This window comes from Trichosurus vulpecula, chromosome 1 (genome assembly GCF_011100635.1).
Source record: "Trichosurus vulpecula isolate mTriVul1 chromosome 1, mTriVul1.pri, whole genome shotgun sequence".
NCBI classification, from domain to species: domain Eukaryota; kingdom Metazoa; phylum Chordata; class Mammalia; order Diprotodontia; family Phalangeridae; genus Trichosurus; species Trichosurus vulpecula.
Genome location: NC_050573.1, coordinates 61,212,437 through 61,234,098, shown reverse-complemented (window position 1 = coordinate 61,234,098; position 21,662 = coordinate 61,212,437). Strand labels below are relative to the sequence as shown.

At 43.2% G+C, this 21,662-nt stretch overlaps 1 protein-coding gene across 1 annotated transcript in view; it reads right to left on the bottom strand.

Moving 5' to 3' along the window:
- SBNO2 (strawberry notch homolog 2) overlaps window positions 1-21,662 on the bottom strand; it is a 227,421-nt gene that overhangs the window by 143,779 nt on the left and 61,980 nt on the right. The window contains exons 2-3 of the mRNA XM_036735139.1: window positions 14,637-14,847; window positions 3,083-3,162 (exon numbers count right to left, since the gene is read on the bottom strand). Coding sequence (XP_036591034.1) covers window positions 3,083-3,162; window positions 14,637-14,750 — 194 coding nt within the window. The 5' untranslated portion in view covers window positions 14,751-14,847. The remainder of the gene's footprint in view (window positions 1-3,082; window positions 3,163-14,636; window positions 14,848-21,662) is intronic.

The window sequence follows — 21,662 nt, the reverse complement described above, 5'->3', positions numbered from 1 at the left end:
CTCCCCCCACCCCAAGAAGGCATGTAATTTGATATAGGCTCTACATATACATTCATAATAAACCTATTTTCACATTAGTCATGTTGAAAAGAAGAATTAGAACCAATGGGAGAAACCACGAGAAAGAAGAAATAGAGAAACAGAGGGAGAGAAAGACAGAGAGAGAGCGCACAAATAGTATGCTTTGATCTGCATTCAGACTCCATTGTCCTTCCCTTTTCTGGATGTGTGAGTTAAGTCTATCAAAGTTAGTCATTACACAATATGGCTGTTACTGTGTACAATGTTCCCCTGATTCTGCTCACTTCACTCAGCATCAATTCATATAAGTCTTTTCGGGTTTTTCTGAAGTCTGCCTGCTATCATTTCTTATGGCTCAATAGTATTCCATTACATTCACATACCACAACTTGTTCAGCCATTCCCCAATTGATGGACATCCCCTCAATTTCCAATTCTTGGCCACCGCAAAAAGTACTACCATAAATATTTTTATACATGTAGGTCCTTTTGCCATTTGTATGATCTCTTTGGGAAATAGATCTAGAAGTGGTATTGCTGGGTCAAAGTGGTATTGCTGTACATTTTTATAGCCCTTTGGGCATAGTTCCAAATTGCTCTCCAGAATGGTTGGATCAGTTCACAACTCCACCAACAATGCATCAGGGTCCCAATTTTTCTGTTTTGTCATGTTAGCCAATCTGATAGGTGCGATGTACCTCAGAGTTGTTTTAATACGCATTTCTCTCAGTAGTGATTTAGAGCATTTTTTCATATGACTATAGATAGCTTTAATTTCTTCATTTGAAAACTGCCTGCTCATATCCTTTGAGGATTAATCAATTGGGGAATGATTTATGTTCTTATAAATTTGACTCAGTTCTCTATATATTTTAGAAATGACTGACACTCATCTTAAGAAACTATGCCAAGCTCTGGTATTCAGCCTCTGCTGCCTGCCCTCATCTTTTCAAAATCTAAGTAAGTTGGCAAGTTCCCTGCGCAGTCACATCTAATCTCTGTGAACAATTCTCGCCTTTCCATCTCTTTAGAATGATGACTTTTTGGCTTTCTATCCTTCCTGGGCTGACTTTTTTCCCTTCATGATTTTAGTCTATGGGGTTGTAGTTATCCTTTCTCTAAATGCTTTGAAATCTGCCCTTCCAAAATCTAAGATGCTATCAGCCTGTACTTGGCTTTCCTCTCCTCTACCACAAATTCTATGACGAAGTGGTTATTTTCTCCCAAGGTTACTAGCACTTCCATCTCAACTAGAAATGTCTTTTTGTTGGAGAAAAGTTATGTCCAAAACAATGATCCCCAGATTTATTCCTCTATCTCTGGAAGGATGAAATGATCAGTAAAGAAAACAGGGAAAATGCTGGCTGATGTTCTGCTTTTGGAGCATCCGTCTGAATAAACCGAGTCCCCAAACACTACTGCACTCATGCCTCTGTGGCTGCCTTGACATATCCAAAACCATGAAGTCCTAACTTTATAGTCTTGTAGATTCCTCAGGCTCAGAGCTGAAGACAGCCTTAACACTTAATCATCCCAACCCCCTCATTTTACAGACCAAAGGAGGGCAAAGAACACGCCCACGTTCCCACGGACAATTAAGTAGGGGTCTGGAATTCAAATACAAGTACCAACTCCAAATCCAGGGTTCTTTTCACTCTGTCCCAGCTGATCCTCCTTCTGTATGCATGCCTTACTGGGCTGGGTCTTCCTTTGGAGAAAAGACCACGCCTTATCTTATATCTTCCTCTAACAACAACCATGGGGCATAGTAACTAAGTGTTGAGGAATTATTTTGTGGAATTGAGTTGAAGAGCAGTCTCTCAACTACTCATTCAGGGATTTCTCAGATTGCTCTGGGACACAAAGAGTTTAATTTATCATCTCTAGTACTTCCTAACTCTTGCACCATCACTTGATTTCTCACACAGTTGTGCCTTCATTATAACAAAGTGACCACACATGTCCACAGACCAGAGTATTCACTTGCAGAGGCCCACAGAGTTCTACTCCACTCTGATCATTTTATACAAGGCATTCAGTAGATGGATGAAGCTGGGATGGGAATCAGAACACCTGAGCTGTCTTCCCAACTCTTAATGCTGCCTCAGTGTGAATCCCTGGGTAAGGAGCTTCTCTTCTAAGGGACTTGGGGGCTTAATCTTCAAGTGGCTGCAATTATATTTCAGGAGAGGATTTTGATTTCATTTGATTCATTGGACCTTGTGAGATCAGTACTACAGGACTTCTAAATTCTCTTATGGTTCTAAGTCTATGATCCTAGGGCAGCTCAGGGGCACCATAGGGCACAGAGGGTCCTGCCTACAATCAGAAAGACCTGAATTCAAATTTGACCTCAGAAACCAACTAGCTGTGTGACTCTGGGCTATCACTTCACCTCTATCTGGCTCTATAAAATGGGGATAAAAACAGCACCTACCTCCCAGGGTTATTGTTTATAAAGTGCTTAGCATAGTGCCCGACACATAGTAGGTGCCATACAAGTGCTGATCCCGTCCCTTCCCCCATGGTCTCTATTTTACAGTAGGGGACACAGGATTAGGAAAGGTTAAGTTGCTGCCCATGATCACACAGCTAGCAGAGAGAAAATTCAAGCCCAGGTCCCTTATGATTCTGAGTCTAACAGTAGTCTAAAATGAAGAAAGGAGATGAGATGACCTCAGGGGTCCCTTGCAAATGAAATTCTGTGACTAGAGGATAATGGCGGTTCTCAACAGCTCTGACAATCTAAGAATCTCTACTGTCACAGGGAACTCATGACTTGCAAATTCCATTTAGCAATTTAAATGCCTACAACAATAAGATCTATTTTTAGACACAGTTTAAGAACGTCAAGTTGGAGAAACCTCCATTTCCGGCCTCTTCTCCAAGGGCCACTATTATTGCAATACAGAATAGTTTGTAGAATGCTACGATAGGATGTTACAATTTCATTCCCATCAGTTAGTGAACAGTGTGCCTGCTCAATGGAGCAGGCCAAAACAACAGACAAACGAGGAAAAGAGGTGAAGCGAGGGCATGTCCAGAGGAGAAGGGCACTTACTGGTTTTCACTGGTCAAGGGTGGGTAAGGTGCAGATGGATAGGCAAAAGTATTCCACCAAGGATAATGCAGCATCGAGTTCTGAAAATACAGCAATACCAAAAGAGTTAGATTATGAGTGGAGAAACATGAGGCATCAACTTGATTCAGCAGATGAGGCAGCTAACTCTGTTAGAAGGCCAGAGATGAGGGTCCAGGGCACTCTCGGGCCTGGGGGGAATTTCAGCAATGACTTACTCCAGCCTCCCACCCAATGCTTGAAACTCCTAACAAGCCACTGTCCAGGCCCAGCTCAAACTCCTCCCGGGGTCTCACCCTCAGAGGGGGGCTCATTCCAGTGCTAGACAACTCAGATTACTAGAAAGTCATTCCTTCCACCAAACTGAAATGTGCAGAATTGTACCTTCTGTGCCATGAAATGAAGCCTTCACTCCCTGTTCACTTGAAATCAACCTCTTAAATTCACTGACTTACCTGTTCACTGAATGACCATTTCTCATGTGCCTATTCTTTTTGTGGCACAAAAAATGAACAAGATACTAGAGTTTTGTACCTCTTAGACATAAGAGCTTAGAGTTTAGTGGCAGACATTCATGCAGAAATATGTTTAAAAGGAGAATATGACTGACATATTAGAAAGTTACTGAGTGGCATGGGAGTTCAGAGGAAGAAGAATTTGTAGAGGTGTGAAGTATATGACCACATAAAGCCAATAAACCCTTAAAAGATATCCACAGGTGATAACAAAGGTGAGGCCAATCAGGAAAATCCAAAATATGAAATGTGAGAACTGGAAGGGACATGAGAAAATAGGATAGATACCACAGCAGAAAAGGACCTGAAAATACAGAATATTCTACTAAGAAATGTGGTCTTGCTGAATATTGTTTCTCTTGTAAAAGTGCTACATGCTATAGGGAAACTGCCTGTTTAAAACATTTTAATAAACTACCTTGGTCTTAAAAGAACAGTAACTGGCACGTAGTGGGTACTTAATAAATTTTAATTGCATTGCACTGTATTGTATTGTACTGAACTGTAAATTGTCTCAAGAATCTTTTCTCATCCACTCCGTAAGGGTAGGGGATCATCGGTTTGGCTAGCTCATTGAACCTCTGACTCCTAGAACTGAAAGGGACTTTACTCAGGGGGCCCAACAAGTTCAATGGTTGTGTGATCCATGAATTCTATCTACAACTTCCCCAACAGTCCTCACCCAGCCTCCACTTGAATAACTCCACTGACTAACAGCAGCAATGAAGAACTCACTATCAGCACAAAGCTGAGCCCAGAGGGGGTACCCAAAAACTCCTCACTGACTGATATGCTGACCATTTTGGAACCATTAAATGACTAACATCTTGCCGCAAAATTTTGCCAATTTTCCCAAATTCCTTATCAAGCTCCTGTCACATCTGGCATCCTTCTCTTTAGCTCTACTTTATAGATGAGGTCAAAAGAAATCCCCAGTCTTCACAGGTTAACCCCTAGAAAAGTCTGCTTACTCCTTGTTCCTCTCAGTTCTAATCATTCAATCATATTTCCATAAGAAGCTGTCAGAGGAGAAGCATCACACAAAAGGGAGACAAAATTGCACCTATCTTTGACATAGGCTGAAGGCTTAAGACCTGTGCAGCAGACCACCTTCAGGAAAGGGAGATTGATCTCTCTGTCAGATGGGCACACAGACCTATTGATGAACAGACCTCTGAACTCCAGCAGAGAAACATGCACATGGTTTACAGTAAATACTGCTTACCCAGTGACTAAACACATCCCCAGTGATTCAGCAAGGAATAATGGGTTCCTTTCCTTATCCATGATAACATATAAACACTAAGAGATCCCGGAAAAAAAAATACAAAAATCCTCCACCTAGCAATTAAAGCTCTCCAAAACCCAATACAATAAAATGAACATTTAAGTGCCTAATAAAAGCAAGGAAGTAGGCTTCCACTTACCTTTCTAGTGTGATTTCATATTACTCCCTTCAGGCATTCTCTATTCCAAAAAGGACTGCCAGTTGTTCCCCATACATGGAATTTCTTAGGTATTCATCTAAGTACTTATATCCCCCCAGCAAGATACGTAAGGGCCATGACAAAAGGGACAGACTCCTTTAAAACCCCAGCCCTCTGTACCCTGCTTTAAACAGGCAGCACTTAAATGAATGTTTGTTGAACTGAAATCAAAGTGAGGACAAAGATGGTACCCAGGGGTTCAAAAATGATTTGGGGGGTCACTTGGCTATTCCTTTTTTCTACTTTCTTTTCAAAGCCAAGATTTTGGAAGAAGGGTGGGTGCTGAGATATTCTCTGATCATTGATTTCAATACACATTTCTGAATCTAACATGTAGTCACTACTCTGAAATAGAAGAAAGGGTACCTTAGCACGTCGAATATCAGAGCCTTCAGAAAGGGCCTAAGACGACAGTTCAGAATTTGGCAAGTCTTACGTTTAGACCAGAAGCTTTACCAGCAAAACTGCCCTAGCCAGATTAAAATGTAATTAGAAAATGTTTAACAAAAGAAGTAAAAATACAACATAGATAGTAATTTGTAGTTTTCTAAGTCAATAATCAACAGAAAGGATTCAAATCTATTTGAGTTTGACACTGATTTAGACCAACAATTTACACCATATACAACCAAACAAACTCCAAATAAATACATGACCTGAATATAAAAGGTTGGACTATAAGCATATTAAAGGAGAAGAGAAGGCAGTATCTTTCATAACAATGGACAGAGAAAGAGTTCTTGACCAAACAAGGGATAGAGATGATCACAGGAGATAAAATGGACAATTTTGGCTACAAAAAAAGTGAAAATTTTCTACACAAATAATATCACTGCAGTTACAATAGATGGTAAACAGGTAACTGGGGGAAAAAATCTATCTGTGATATACACTGAATTGATCCAACTATATTAGAAGAGCATACATTCCTCAATAGATAAATAGTCAAAGGATGTGAACATACAGTTCTTGAAAGCAGAAATGCAAATTAACAACAATTATATGAAAAAAAATGCTCCAAAACAATAAGAGAGAGGGCAATTTAGCCGAGTCTGAGGTTCCACGTTGCACCTGTCAGGTTGTCAAAAGTGACCAGAAAAGAAAAATGACAACTGCTGGAAAGGCTGTGAGAAGACACCCTAATGCACTGTTCATGGAGCTGTGAATGGTGCCACCATTCAGGAAAACAACTGGGAACTAAGCTATGCACAGTGAGATATACACAGTGAGACCTGCCCCAGTGATACTACCACTAAATGTGGTGCCACAAATAAATCAAAGACCAAGTGAAAGGACCTATATATTTATTTATTAAGCAAGCCCTGTGCTAAATGCAAGGAAGTATTTACAGCAGCACCTTCTGTAGTAACAAAAAACTGGGAAAAAAAAAGTGGGTACCTATTAATTGGGGAATAGCTGAATCATGTTGTAGAAATGGAACTGACTATTATCGCACTGTAAAAAATCATGAGACACAGATTCGGCGACACCTGGAAGACTCATATGAAACTACTGGTGAGGGAAATGTGGAGATCCAGAACGATTTATACGATGACTACAACACTTTAAAGGAAAACAGCTCTGAAAGAGTTCAGAACTCTGTTCAATGCAATGACCAATCATGACTCCAGAAGGCTAACGATCAAGCCTACTTTTCACTTCTTGGCAGAGAGGTGATGGGGCTATAGAAACAGAAGAAGCCTTATGTTTTCAGACAAGGGCCAATGTGTGACTTTTGTTTGTTTGCTTAACAATACTTGTTAAAAGGAAGGGTTTTCATTTGGGGTAGGGGGAGACTTTTAGAGACAAACAGGGGAGGTAGTGATAGTGATACCCTCTCCACCCCTGCGCCCCCACCCCCTGGCCAAAAAAACGAAGGAAAGAAAAGAGCATCAATAAACACTTAAAAATATATTGAAAAGGCCAGCAGGAAGTTCAGCAGGAGACAAAAGAAACAGAGGAATATGGACATTCAATTTAACAGGCTTTTAAAAAAATTGTACACAACAGAGATTCGTGATTTACATACAACCCTCTCTTTTCTGCTCATCCCAGCAAATGGAATGTTCAGGTTTTTTGGTGTCTCTCTAGGTCTTAATGGTTGGTTGTTGTCCTTCTTCTCGAAGAGGACCCAAATGACATCACTATAGAGTCAAGTTACAGTGTGTACAACTGTGGCTGATCAGACCAATATGAGCACAGAATGCTCTACCACAGGTGGGGCACAAATAGTCCATGTGAACATGTGGATGGATTTTCTAAATTTGAGCATCTAAATTTGAAAAGAAATACATTTTTTAAAAAATGATAAAGGTCAAACTAAAAGAGACCTTAAAAAACAGACCATGAGAGCTTGGAGGGAACTCAGAACATAGAATGTTTGAGATGAAAAGGAATTTCAACTGTCTAATTCAAATCACTCATTCTAAGGAAAGAAAGAGGCCCAATAAAGGGATGTGACTTGTCTAAGGTAAGCAGTGTTGGTAGGGGCTACAGTCAGAACTAAAACTCTAGGCTGCTGCTCTTTTTATGAATATTTTCTCCTAGTGTTCTTTGTACAAAGGCTTTTGAAGGAAGATCAGGCCAAAAGAGAAGCATGGGGAAAACGTGGTGTGGAGGTTGGTATGGGTCTGGTACAGAGCCCACAGTCAGTGCTGAGTTAGGGAACAGAACCATGAAAAGAGGCCACTCAATCCTGCAACTGTGAGCTGCCAGGGCATCGGCTACAGTTTCCTCTCAACTGCCCAGGCTAAGAAAGACCATTCACAATTCACTCGCACAATGGGACAGAGACAGGACAAGGAGAGGCCCCACAAAATTCACAAGGCTCCACTGTAACTTAATAATAGAAAGTGAAACCAAATTAGCCATCTTCTCCCAGGGCATTTGCACTGGCTGTCTCCCATGCCTGGAACTCTCTTCCTCTAGGATTCCCTGAAGTCCCAGCTAAAATTCCACTTTCTCCAAGAGGCCGTTCCCAACTCCTGTTAATGCAGTGTCTTCCCTCCACTGATGAGCTTCAATTTTTCCTGCTCACAGCTTGTTTCTACATAGTTGTCTGCATGTTGTCTTCCCCGGCAGATGAGGAGCTCCTCAAGGCAGGGCCCAGTTTTTGCCTTTCTTTGGATCCCCAGGACTTGGCACAGTTCCAGGTACAGAAGAGATGGCTAATAGTTGTTTACCGAATGATTAACTTTACAATTATTTTCCCTGTGCTTTTGCTAGTTAGGATTATTCTTTTATGCCTTTCTTGGGGGCATGGTTGCCAAGAAGCACAAAGACGCTAACTCTGGGCTAGGGTCCGACTCCGGCTCTAACGTTTCTTCCCGGCACCAAGCCATGTCACAAAATACCTGTATGAAAGTGGGGCTTACATGGGGAAAATCATGCAACCTCCAAAATGTTTCTCTTCTTCACAAAGAAACTTGAAGAAACGAATTAAAGCCTGTGCATCTGGCTGACACCAAAGGGAGTCCAGGGTTTTAAAAGGATTTATGTTAAAAAGGACTAAATTGTTAACATTAATAATCCCTTATATTTGTGAAGCACTTTACAATTTATAAAACATTCTCGTAGTCATGACCTACTCACAAGAACACTGAAATAAGCAGAGCCAGGAGTACAATGCCCATTTTAGAGATTGGGAAAGTTAGGCCAGGAGAGGCCACAGAGCTTGTCCAAACTCAGAAGCCTAGCAGAGACAGTCTGGCTTTGAACCTAGGTCTGCTATGGTGAAAAAGTCAGCACTTCCCACTACCAGTCCTCCTCTCCTGCACAACGCTGACACAGCTGATGCGTTGGTTGGTTTTGCTAAATTGCTCCCCCAACCCCTTTTCTTCTAAATAGGAGGGATGGTTCACTGCATTGAGCAGGGGGAAGGACAAACTCAGAAATCAAGATGATGTAAAAACCAAGACAGCAATTCCAATAAGATGCTAAGAATCCCAGGTTCTTTCCCCAGTACAAGGCTGAAAGGAATGAGCCGTGTGGGTGAGACCCCACCCATCGCACCCCACCTCATACTCTTACTGCGGAACCAAGGACGACTCATTTTTCTCCCGGAGACTATTTATTTCCCCATTCTGTCAACAGGGATGGGGAGAATGCTGGCCTTACATGCCTCACATGCTTGTTCAGATAAAAACACCCCAAAGGCCTTCATGGGTCTACTATATGAATCATCATAATAATTATTATCAACGTGCTCTAACAATGTGAATCGCTATGATCAATTAACTTGAATAATCTTACACAGATGCCTGCATGCCTCTGGTCAAGTCACTTCTCTCTGAGCCCCAAGTTTCCTTATCTGTAAAATGGAGACACGACCTGCGGCACCGGCTCCCAGAATGGCTGTGAGGCTCAAATGTGATAAGTGCTTCAATGCTGTTCCCTAGAACAGTGGTCAGGAGATCTGTATTCAAATGCTAGTTTGTGCCTCTTACCGGACAACTTGAGAAAGGCTTCACCTCCTCCACCCACAGCTTCCTGCTCTAGACAACGAACGGCTTGGCTAGGTCACCTCTACTCTCCCTGCTATGGTCCTAGGGATCCCCCAAAGTTTTCCAGGGCCAAGCCTGACCCATAATCTTCACATGCCACGAGAACAGATATTTGTGGGCTTTCGGGGTCTGAACCACAGCAGGGTAGAAAGCGTAGGAGACTCTGTCAATGTGTCAGGTGGCTCGGTGAAACTATTAAGAGACTTTGCCACCCATAGAATATAAGGCTCATCCCCCAATGGAAAGATGAATATGGGACAACTACCACACCCACACATATACACACACACCCCAGAGTCAGCTGTGATACAGTACTCAGAAAACTGGATTTGGAATTGAAACTTGGATATGAATTCTTGGTCTGCTACTTAAATGCCTGTGAGACTTTGACCAAGTCACGATCCCTCCCTGGGCTTCAAGTTCCCTACCTGTAAAATAAGGTTTAGAGCACAGGAACTAAAGACCTTTCCAGTTCTAGATCTTAGAGAACTTAGAGAATTCACTAGTGTACTATCCAGACATCTGCTAGAGCTCTCTCTCTCTTTGACAAAAACAGGGTAGCTAATAACTTCCTGACTTGCTTTAATGATCATTCCAACCTTCACAAGGCTGAGGAACTAATGAGTCTACCAGCTGCTCTCACCCTCATTCTTACCACTGAGGAAGAAGCAGCTGCTAAGGCAGAAGGGGGAGGGGTGAGACAGCCAAATGAGTCCTCCAGCTCAGAAGAGGTGACAGAAAGGGGGTGGAGAGCTGGGTGGGCATCATCGATAAGTGGCCCTCTTACTGGGAGGAGATGTAAAAAGTCCAGAGGAAAGCTACGGAAGATGATGAGGCCTGTAAGTCTAAAGGGGACCTCAGACCAGGAGGGATGGGTTGCTTTCCAAAATGAAATTCTAAAGATATAAAGAAAAACAATTATGATGAGAAGGAGGAGCTGTCAAAAGAGATGGATGTAGTAGACCCACAGGAAACTCACCAAACAACTTAGATTTTAAAAAGACATGGCCAGAAGACAGGACGAGTGACAGCAGACGGTGACACTCCATTCCTTCAAAGTGGTACCAGGGGTGCCAAGGGGAACTAGCAAAAAGGGGCTTCAAAGTGATACTCGAGGATACAGCAATATCAGAGGAAGGGCAGAACTACCCACTGCTGGGGATGGTGAAAACGAACAAGAGAGACAAAGCTGCTCAACCTATGCTTTCCTTCTCTTTTCTTTGCTAAAATGAATGATCTTCAAGCTGGAAAGGACAGAACAAAAATGCATAACAGCAACCGGATACCCAAGATAAGGTGGGAGATAGTATGGGAGCATCTCCCTACCCTTGACAAGCTCAAGTCACCTGCCCCTGCTCAACCACATCTTAGGCCGCTGGGAAGGGGAAAAAAAAACCATCCTGACAGGTGTGGCTGCTGAGTCATCGTCAGTGATCTTTGAAAGATCCTGGATAACTGGACAGGTGATGCAGGATTAGAGAACTGATTTTGTTCTGATCTTCAGATAAGGGCAAAGAACAGAATCTGCAAAGTATTATAGTTTGACCAAGCTTGACTTTGGCCCCTGGCAAAATCGTACTCTCCCTTTCTCCCCATCCCTCCCCTCCCATTCCCTCCTTTCCCCTCCTCCATATGTGTCTGTCTGTCTCCACATCTGTGTGTATAGTACAATTCTACAATGTGTGTACATACACACATAAACACACACATAAATTCTATGATGTGACATTATATCTATCTAAGTTTTTTTAAGAGAGCCTTGCTGAACATTTAGAAAAGGAAGTGGTGATCACAAAGAGTCAGCCTGGCTTCGTCAAGAAAAGGTCATGTTGCACCAACCTTATTTCCTTTAACAAAGTTACACGAGGGGAATGCTACACATACAGCTTACTGCGATTTTAGCTAAAAATCTGACAAAGATTTTAATGCTTTTCTCATGGAAAAAACGGTGAGATGAGAGTCCAATTAAATGGAGTGAAAATTGAGTGGTCAGACCCCAAGAAAGTAATGAATGGTTCTGTCTCCTTGGAAGGAAACCTCCAATCGAGCGAGCACCCTGCAGATCTGGGCCATGCCTTGTGTGAATATTTGTTATCAGTAACATGAATAAAGGCAGAGCTATGGCATCTTTATTAGATGCCAGGTGGCAGAAAGGGAGAAAGGACAGTTGGTATACAGGATGGCAGAGTCAGGATCCAAAGGGGTCTCAGTGGCCTAAAACACTGGGCCACATTTATGGAGACAAAACTTAAAAGGGATTAATGTAAAGTCTTACACTTGTATTTACAAAACTGACCTCACAGGTACCAACACGGAGAACAGAGGGTTGAAAAGTAAGTAGTGCACTGAAAATGATCACAACGTTTTGGTGGACCGCAAGTTCATTTTAGCCAAGAGTCTGAATGCGACCTGAGCCTACATTAAAAGAAGTGCAGTGTCCAGTACTAGGGAAGAGGTCATCCTGCAGCACTCAGTCCTGGTGCCACATTTTAGAAAGGACACTGATAAGGAACCCAGAGGAAGCCACCCAGCATGATGGAGGACCTCAAGTCCACACATATTTACCCTGGAAAAGAGAACACTTAAGGGGAGCGTGATAGCCGTCTTCAAATATTTCAAGGGTCATCACGCAGAAAAGGGGCGACAAGATTTGTTCTTCTTGACCTCAGGGAGCAGAACGAGAACAATGGGTGAAAGCTGCAAACAGAGAAACTGAGGCTTGGTAGAACTAAAAACTCTCACAATCAGCCCTATCCACACTGAGCTGCCTCCACTGTGGCTGGATGACTTTGTTGGAGATGATTCACAGTTGATTCCTTTTCCGTTAAGAAGCTTCTGCCGTCCCTTCTAACTCGGTGGTTTATTTTGGTCCGTCTTTTTCTCCAGCTCTGAGATTCTTCGAATGAACAGGGATATAGGTAGGTCATAGTCGGAGGGGGGAGGAGGCGGAGAAGAGAAGAAAGGGAAGTTCCAAAATGATACCTTTTGTTTTCACATCACAGCTATTCCCAAATACGCTCCCCCCCCCCCCCCCCGCCCCGGGCCAATACATCTGCTCTCTCACCCTCCCCCCACTCTTCTACCCCAATCATGGCCTTTGGGGAAATTATAGTAATCATGCTAATAGTCCCATTTCTCCAGCACCTTGAGGTGTGAGAGGAAGACAGGATAAGCAATATTTTCCCCATTTTACAGAGGAGGAAAAACTGAGACTCAGAGAGGCGTCTGTTTGGATGGAAACTGCTAATGAGCCGATGGAAGGCACTCCACACATGGCAGCTCTCCATTCCTAAAGTACAAACTGATCCCGGAGCAGAGTTCTAAGGTCTTCTGAGGGGAGGGCCTTGTGATACTATTACACAAGATGCCTGATTAGAAAAGAGGCTCTCTCCGGTTACCCACTGGGGCCCTGGGGAGGAGAAAACCTTCCAGCTCAGCCAGGCAGCGCACGCTGTAAGAGAAGCATCCCAGGACAGCCATTTCTGAGCCAGGTGAGCGGAGGAGCATCCCTTGGCCCCTCTGGCCTTCACAATATGCACCTCACACGGGTGTCAGACAAGAAGGAAGCAAGATGTGAAAGCACTTTGTAAGTTATGAGGCGGTCCACAGAGGCAAGGGATCATTGATGCATGAGCAATGGATTACAAAGTTGTAGGAAAGAATCACAAAGGGGAGACAGTTTGTTGATTTGTATATGTGTACGTGTGTGTGTATATATAAAAACATATAATATATGTATACACGTACATATTCATATACATATACCATACACGTATCATCTCCTCCTCCTTGAGGGCAAGGGCTATTTCATGTTTGTCTTTGTATTTCCAGACTTAATATAGCACTGAGTAGGTACTTAATAAATGCTTTTTGGCTGAGTATAACAATAATAACTAATCTTCTTATACATTACCCAGTATAGGGGCAGCTAGGTGGCGCAGTGAGTACAGCACCAGCCCTGGAGTCAGGAGGACCCGAATTCAAATCCGGCCTCAGACACTTGACACACTTACTAGCTGTGTGATCTTGGGCAAGTCACTTAACCCCAATTACCCTGCCTTCCCCCGTCCAAAAAAAAAATAATACATTACTCAGTATAAAAAGCCATTTCCTTACTGTTATGTTATAAGAAAGGACTAGCAGGCTGATTTCAGAAAAACCTGGAAAGACTTACATGAACTGATGCAGAGTGAAGGGAGCAGAACCAGGAGAACATTATACACAGTAACAGCAACACTGAGAGATGATCAACTTTGATAGACTTAGCTCTTCTCAGCAATACAATGATCCAAAACAATTTCAAAGGACTCATGATGAAAAAATGCTATCTATCTGCTTTCAGAGAAAGAATTGATGTTGTCCGAATACAGACTGAAGCATACTATTTTTCACTTTCTTTTTTTTTTGGTTTTAGTTTTCTTCCACAAAATGACCAATATGAAAATATATTTTACATATTGCAGATGTATAGCCTTTCTCAGATTATTTACTGTCTTGGGGAAGGGAGGGAGGGAGGGAGAGAGAGAGAATTTGGAATTTACAATTTAAAAAAATAATGTTAAAAATTACTTTTACATGTAGTTGGGGAAAATAAATAAAACATATTTTTTTAAAAGCCATTTCCTCCTGAAAACCCTGGGAGGGAGATGGGACCAACTATTTCCCCATTTTCCAAATGAAGGCTCTGAGCCATGGAAAAGAGAAGTGACCTACCCAAAGTCACACAGCTCATGTCACAGCAGGGCAACATGGCACAACACTGTGTAGAGGACCTGGGTTCAAATCCTGCTTCTGATGTTTACTACCAGTGTGACCTTGGGCAAGTCACCAACCATTCCTAGGCTTCAATTTCCTCATATGTCAAGTGAAGAGACTGGATGAAATGACCTTGGAAGCCCCTTCTAGCTCTAGATCAATGAGCCTGCCTTTGCTGTACACCACTGCCTCTCAACGTAGGAATAACAGTCCCAAGGGAAGGAGACACCCATAGTCTTTCTTCTGTGGCCGGGCTTTGGCCTTGGTCTTCACTCACCTCGATGCTGGGCAGAGGGCTTTGGAGGTGGGGCAGACTGTACAGTATGTTTCCTGTCTGCGGGGGATCATGCGTTGGATAGTCCCCGTCCATGGCAGGATGCACTGCGGGCATCAGTCAAGGTCCTGCTGCATGCAGTCTTTGGGGGCACACGGCTACGACCAAGTTGCCGCCAGAGCGTCTATCTCTGCTCTTCAATTTGCACCATGTCCTAGGAAAAAACAGAAGCAAATTCTGCAATCACTTTCAGAACACAAAGATTTTGCCTAGCCTCTAGATGGCCTGGAAGTAAGAAGTCCAGGATTTGAGTGGTATGAGCCGCCCTCTATGTGGCTTTAAGTAAGTCACACACCTCCTCCTGGGCTTCAGTTTCCTTTCTCTATAAAAGTGAAGAGGATAGACCAGTATCCTAGCTCAGATCCCTTCCTGGTTCTGTTACTAACTCACTGTGGGATTTAGGACAAGTTGGAACATTTTACTGTGGATAAAATGAAGGAGGTTGCCACATGGGCAGGGCTACATTTTAACAGGACAAAATGCACATTCTTCTTGACAGTCAAAAAAAGAGAGCACTCCCACTCAATCCAGGTTCAAAATCAAGGGATTTCTGTGATGTCAGAAGAGAACACATACCTTTATCTCTGAATCCCTATGGGGTTCCACACCACAAATTCATCTAGATGTGCTAAGTCAACATGACCTGTGATTTGGATCTAATGGACAAGCTGAATCTAGCACCTTGACATAGATTAGATGCAGTGAATACTTTTTTATCTTACCCTGTGTCTCTTTTCATTGTAAGAACTGTATGGCCCCCAAGAGTACCATCAGCCCTTGGATAGAACAATTAAAAAGAATGGTAAAAGATGGCTGTCCCTCCCTCAAAGAACCAGGATTGAACCCTTGTATCTCCCCTACAAAATGGGGAGGGGAGGAACTAGTTGTGGTGGTGGATACTGGACAGCTGGCATATAGGATCAGGATACTGGCCTCAAGGGATCTGAATCAGCTTTCTCATCATTTCCTTAGAAAGGAATAGAATTAGGTGTGACCTCCAGGCAAATGACCCCGTCACTTATTTGAATGACTCTAGGGAGGAGGGGTTTGACAACGAGTGTACAGTTGCATTGAACGCCTGGTTCCTCTAGTCAGTTGTCCACAAAGATTCAAACAGAGTGGACGGCCAATGGTGTGTTATAACTCTAAGGTTTAATGATAGTCCCTCCTCCAGAAGTGGTGGAGAGGTTTTTAAAGCAAACAGGGTGGAGAAGACTTCAAAGCAAAGCTTATAATTTTATAAATAATGACCAGTCAACACAATGGATCAAGGTAAGATGTATTCTGTCACCTCCATGGCCCTGGCCTTACATTTTATGAGGGAGGGATCCTTTATGCAGTTTGCAGATGGGTGTTTTATCCACAGAGCCAGGTTAGACTGCGTCCCATTAAATGGGGCCAGGGGATTTGGTTCTGGAGACAAGCTGGCTGTCAGTGAAGGGCACTACATTGAAGTATGCTCCTACGTCCTCTGCCAATGCAATCATCACTTGGGCTGGACCATCTCCTGACAGCACAATGCCATCCTAAACAGACGAGTGATGGCCAAGAAACCGCCAAGATTCAGGTGAATCTGTTTCAGTGTTGGAGGAGGAACTGCAACTAAACCTAATAATTCTTTATCAGAAGAATCACGCTGCCGCTTGTCACTGACATCACCCTACCTTTTAAGAACAGATATATAGTTTTCAATTAATACGGAGCAGTCTAAATTTAAAAACATCAAACTGTGTGCCATTTGGCCTAGATGGGCCTAGAAATCTGGCCTAGGAAGGCTCTCAAATATACAGTAATGCAGTTGGGGCTGCTTTGACAGGTGGGGTTCTTGGAGGGTGGGAACCAGGCAATGACTGTACTATCTAAATTAAAAAACAGAGGTAAGACAATCTCATGAGAAAACTAACGGTATAAAACTTGATCAAGAGGAACAGATATACGCACATTGAGCACACTTCTGGGGTAAGATTGTACACAGAATAAATACAAACTAAGGAAACTGACTTTCTCTTATTTCAACAGGGCATAAATATTTTAATCTTTCTTAATCCCAAAAGAGAACAATAGTTTTTCCTTATGTAAGGTTATTATGAATATAATTTTATTGTTTGTTATTCTTATTACATGGAGACAAAATTGCTATCTTACATATATAGAGAGAGAGTGAGAGCGAGAGAGAGAGAGAACTGGATTTTAAATTTGTGCTACCTACCACATCTTATTATTATTCCCTATTTATTCAGAAAGTACTGATGTGAATTATCTTACAAATTAACATTTGTATATCTGTATTTTTTTGTTAACTGAAAAAAAAAATGTGAAGATTGCACTAGATTACCTCTGAGGTCTTTTCCTCTAACATTAACACTCCAAAATTTTCCAAGTTCTTTCTATAATCTTGTCAGAGCCTCACAGTAACACTTGGAAGTAGGTACTACAATTATTGCTATTCCCATTTCACAGATGAAGAAACTGAAACTCAGGGAGAGGACTAGCTTGCCCATAAGCAAGCCAGTGAGTGCCAGGGATAGGATCTCGGAACTCCAAGTTCAGTGATGTCCCCACTATCACCTGATGCCTCTACGCTGTGTCCTGAGGTCCTTCCCAGCTCTGACATTCTTCATTCTAAGGTCCCTTACAGCCCCGACATGATGAGTTCTATGATCTAGATTCAAGCAGATGCTAGAGGATCATGGGCCAGAAATTTTAGGGAAGGAAGGAAAGAATTCTTACATCCCACAGAAGATTGGAACAGACATCCCATGGGGTCCCTTTCAGTTAGAATTTTCTTTAACTTTAGTCTATAGGTCAGGAAGCAATGTCATGGGTTATCAAGGGAAGTAAGATATTTCCTACTCTGAAGACTTATGGAGGAAAGAGATAACTTTATCAGAACTGATCGGGGTCCAAGCTTGCTCAGAACTAAAGAAAGGACCTAAAAAGCCTGGCAAAGTGCCTTCCAGGCATCTGATTCTGTGACTAAAATGATAACCTGGGGGCTCCGAGCAAAGGCTTGCAACTCCAGGAAGGCTCCAGTCAGTAGAGGTTAGTTAATGCAAACTAAAAATTCCTGAAACCTGTTTCCCTGATAAGCTGCAAAAGGCTTGGAAAGAAACAGTCATTAGGAGGCTGAACTGGGTCTCCCAGGTTTTCTGTTCTGGGGTACCACACTGCCCTACCCCCAAAGGCGGGTTCTCAACATCCAAACTAAGGCATGTGTTTCTACCAACAACATAACCATTAGCAGCTGCCCATTTAGCTCATGAGGGATCAAGTGGGAACAGTGACTGGAATCTTAAAGACCTTAGGAGAGAATCCAGAATGTCAGAGCTGAGAGGGCCTTGGAACACAAAACACAATGGCAGAGCTGAAAGAGGTCTTACGGCCTAAAATGTTAGAGTGGGAAAGGCTCCTTTGGAATACCGGCTGGTAAAAGAATATAAAATATGAGAGCTGTCTCCATTAGTGTCTTTCCTCCCCACTGTGAAGGCAAAGACTATGAATGTCTCATCTAAACTTTGTTATCTCCACTCTTGTCTACACATAGGTGCAAAGTCAATGGTGAGAGCAGCTCTTTTTAGAGTTGTTAGGGATCTTAGAACACAAGATGACACAGCTGAAAGGTGACTTATATATCATCTAATTCAATCTCTTTTATTGGCAGATGAGGAAACCAAAGCCCAGAGAGGGGAAGAGATTTGCCCAAGATGGCACAAGAAGTTAGTGGCAGAGTCACTAAACAAGTTCGCTCACCCTCAACTTGATTATATCTAGTGGAAAAGAAAAAAATGCCAACTAAAAAAAAACGGATTTGAGTTCAGGTCAAAGGGCATGGTTTGTGGTACCTTTTAGACAGAAACTCAAACCTGTGGCTTCCTAGGAAATCAAGATGACAAGCTCAGCACAATTGTTCTTGGCTTATGTTACTGGGCCTGGAGCAAACAGAGCTGTGTCATGGGTGACAAGGTGCTGGCTTGGCCTCCAAAGGAAGGCTGCTTCAGAGTCAACACAGTCTATGCAGCCACTAGGCAAAGTGAATGTTACTCATCTGGCCAACAGATATCCAACCAGGAGAGCTACCACTCCCACATTAAACCATGAAGTGAAGAAATCCACAATATTTCCAGTAATCCACCCCCACCCCCACCTCCCCACCCCACTGAGAGGCTTTGTGCAACTGTGTCTGAGCAGCAAAGGCCACAGTGCCTCCACCCCTCAGCATCACGAGAAGGTCCTTTTACAATGACAGTCACGGTATACAGGGGCAAGCCACAGAACCAAGTGGGCTTCTGGGCCTGAAACAGAACACATCCTCACAATAAGTCAGGACTGGCCTACAATAACAGCACCCAGCTAGAACAGGCAGGAGAAAAAGTCTGCATTTTAGCCTCAAGTCAAAAGGGAGTCTGAAGCTTAACCAGGAAGAGTGACAGGGCTTGACAGCTGTATATATAAAATGGACTGGAGAGGCGAGAGGCTGAGGAACTAAGCCCAGACTGGCAGGATACTGGAATAGTCTAGCAAGAGACAATGAGGATGCTGAACAATGATGGTGGCCCAGGCAAATGAAGAGAACGGAAGGGAATCTTCAAGGGAGAAAGCATATGAAGCACTGAAAAAGACTGTTCTATTTGGCGTGGGAGAATCTCCACCTACGATGTGGTGGAGGAGGCTAAGGCTAGTTAGTACTATCTGTGTGACCTTGGGCAAGTGTCCAAACCTCAATGGCCTTATTTTCTCATCTGTAAATTGGCAATGGCGGGCGGTGAGGGTGAGGGGTAAGGGAGTGGTTTGGATTAGGTGAACTCTAAGTTTCCTTCCAGGTTTCTAAATCCACAATCTTGTGAGAGATGTGGTGGAAGTAAAAATCTACCAGAGTCAGCAACTTTTGGGATACGTGGGCTGAGTGAGAGTCACGGATGACTACAAGGTTGTGTATCTCCATGACCAGAAGGATAAAGGGGCCTTTTAATCGAAATAAGGAAGTTAGGCCAGGCATGGCAGTGCATATCTGTCACCCCTGCTATGGTAGGAGGCAAAGGCTACTGGCTAGCATGAGCTAGGGCATTCTGAACCACAGGAGGGCTAAAGTTGATAGGTGCTACATACAGTACCAACACTGTGAGCCCCCACTAGTCTGCTCAAGGAGGCGCAAACTGGCACAGGTTGAACATGGAGCAGGTAAAAGCTTCTATGCTACTAAGCAGTAGGATCATGCCCAAGAGTGGCCACTGTACTTCTAGCCTGGGCAAGAGAGGGAGATCCAGGCTCCCCATCCACCCACCCCCAAAAAAGGATGTTAAGAATAGTGGTAGGTCTGACGAGGGAAAACATAATCTCTGTTTTGGACCTGTTAAATTTGAGGTGCCTCTAGGGCATCCAATGGATACAGCCACCAAGCAGCAGCAGATGATAAGGGGCTGTAACTTAAGAGAGAGCCTAAGGCTCAGAGTCGTGTACACAGAAATGATAGTTGATGAGAGTTGATGAGATCACTGAGAGGGAAGGAGGAAGGGAGGGAGGGGGAGGGGGGGGGAAGAGAATGAGGAGAGCACCCAGAACAGAGCCTCAGGGTATATCCATAGTTGGCTTGATTATTCACTAAAGAAGAATGAGAAGTAACAGTCAGACAGGTAAAAGAAATCTGAGAAGAATATCACTAAATCCAGGGAGGAAAGAATACCTAGGAGAATGGCGATCAATATTCAAATGTTACACAGTGGCCAAAAAGAATAAAAACAAGAAAGTCCACCGAGGACAGCAATTAAAAGATGATCAGTAGCTTTGGAGACAGTGGTTGAGTAATATGGCCTACAGCCAGACACCAAGGAACTGAAAAGTCACTGAGGAAAAAAAGAAGTGAATACTATGAGGAGTTTGGCTAATAATAATAAACAGGGATGAGAATAGTCATGGCTAGCTTTTATATAGTGCTTTAAGGTTTGCAAAGCACTTCACCAATACCATTTTAGTTTATTTTCCCAACAACTATGGATATAACCCTCATTCTACAAGGGAAGAAACTGAGGCAAACAAAGGTTTGGTGACTTGCCCAGGGTCACACAGCTACTAAGTCTCTGAGGTGTGATTTAACTCAAGTCTTCCGGAGTTCAAAGGGCCAGCCCTCTATTCACTGAGTCATCTAGCTACTGGTAAATGGGAGAAGAGATTCTGGATCATGGTTTTAGGAGAGAGCAGAGTCAAATGAAGGATTTTTAAGTGAGGAGAACTGGGCATGCGTAGAAGAAAGCGTAGAAGGAGCCACTAGAAAGCAAGAGATTAAAGATCAGAGAGAATGATTTCAGGGGTGATAAGTCAGAGGAAATAAGTTTAAGAGGAGGGGGAGGCCTTGGTGAGAAGGGCCATCTTCCTCACCACCGATTAAGGGAGGACAGAATAAGGAGTGATGCCAAGGGATTTGGGGATGGAAGGTGGGGAGACGAGGAAAATCATGCCAAATGGCCTCTATTTTCTCAGTAAAGTGTGAGAAAAGGTTGTCTGCCAAGAGGCCTAGAAAAGAGACTCTCGCTGATGTCATCTCAACAATCTGAGTCTCAGAGTTGAAAGGTACCTCTGGAGGTCATCTAGCCAAGCCTTCTGCCCCGGGTGGAAACTCCCTGCATGGGAACCCAGTCTCTACAAAATCTTTCACATTCATTCTTTCATTTGATCCTCACACAATAACCCCAAAAGGTAGTGTCTTAGTGTCTCTCTATCCTCCCCTTCCCTGTCTGTGTCTCTCCCCTTCCCTCTGTCTCTGCCTCTCTCCCTCTCCCTCCCTTCCCCTTACCTCCCTCCTCTCCCTCCACCCCTTAGCTTCTCAGAAGATAGAGTGGGAGGAAGCCTACCCTTCAAAAGCAGGTGTTCAAGATCATATCTGAGCAAGAAGCCAAGAGTTCCAATCAGTTAGTGACCTAAAAATCAACTCCTACCCTTGTCTTTCTAATATAACTAACAGTAGAATCTTAGTTC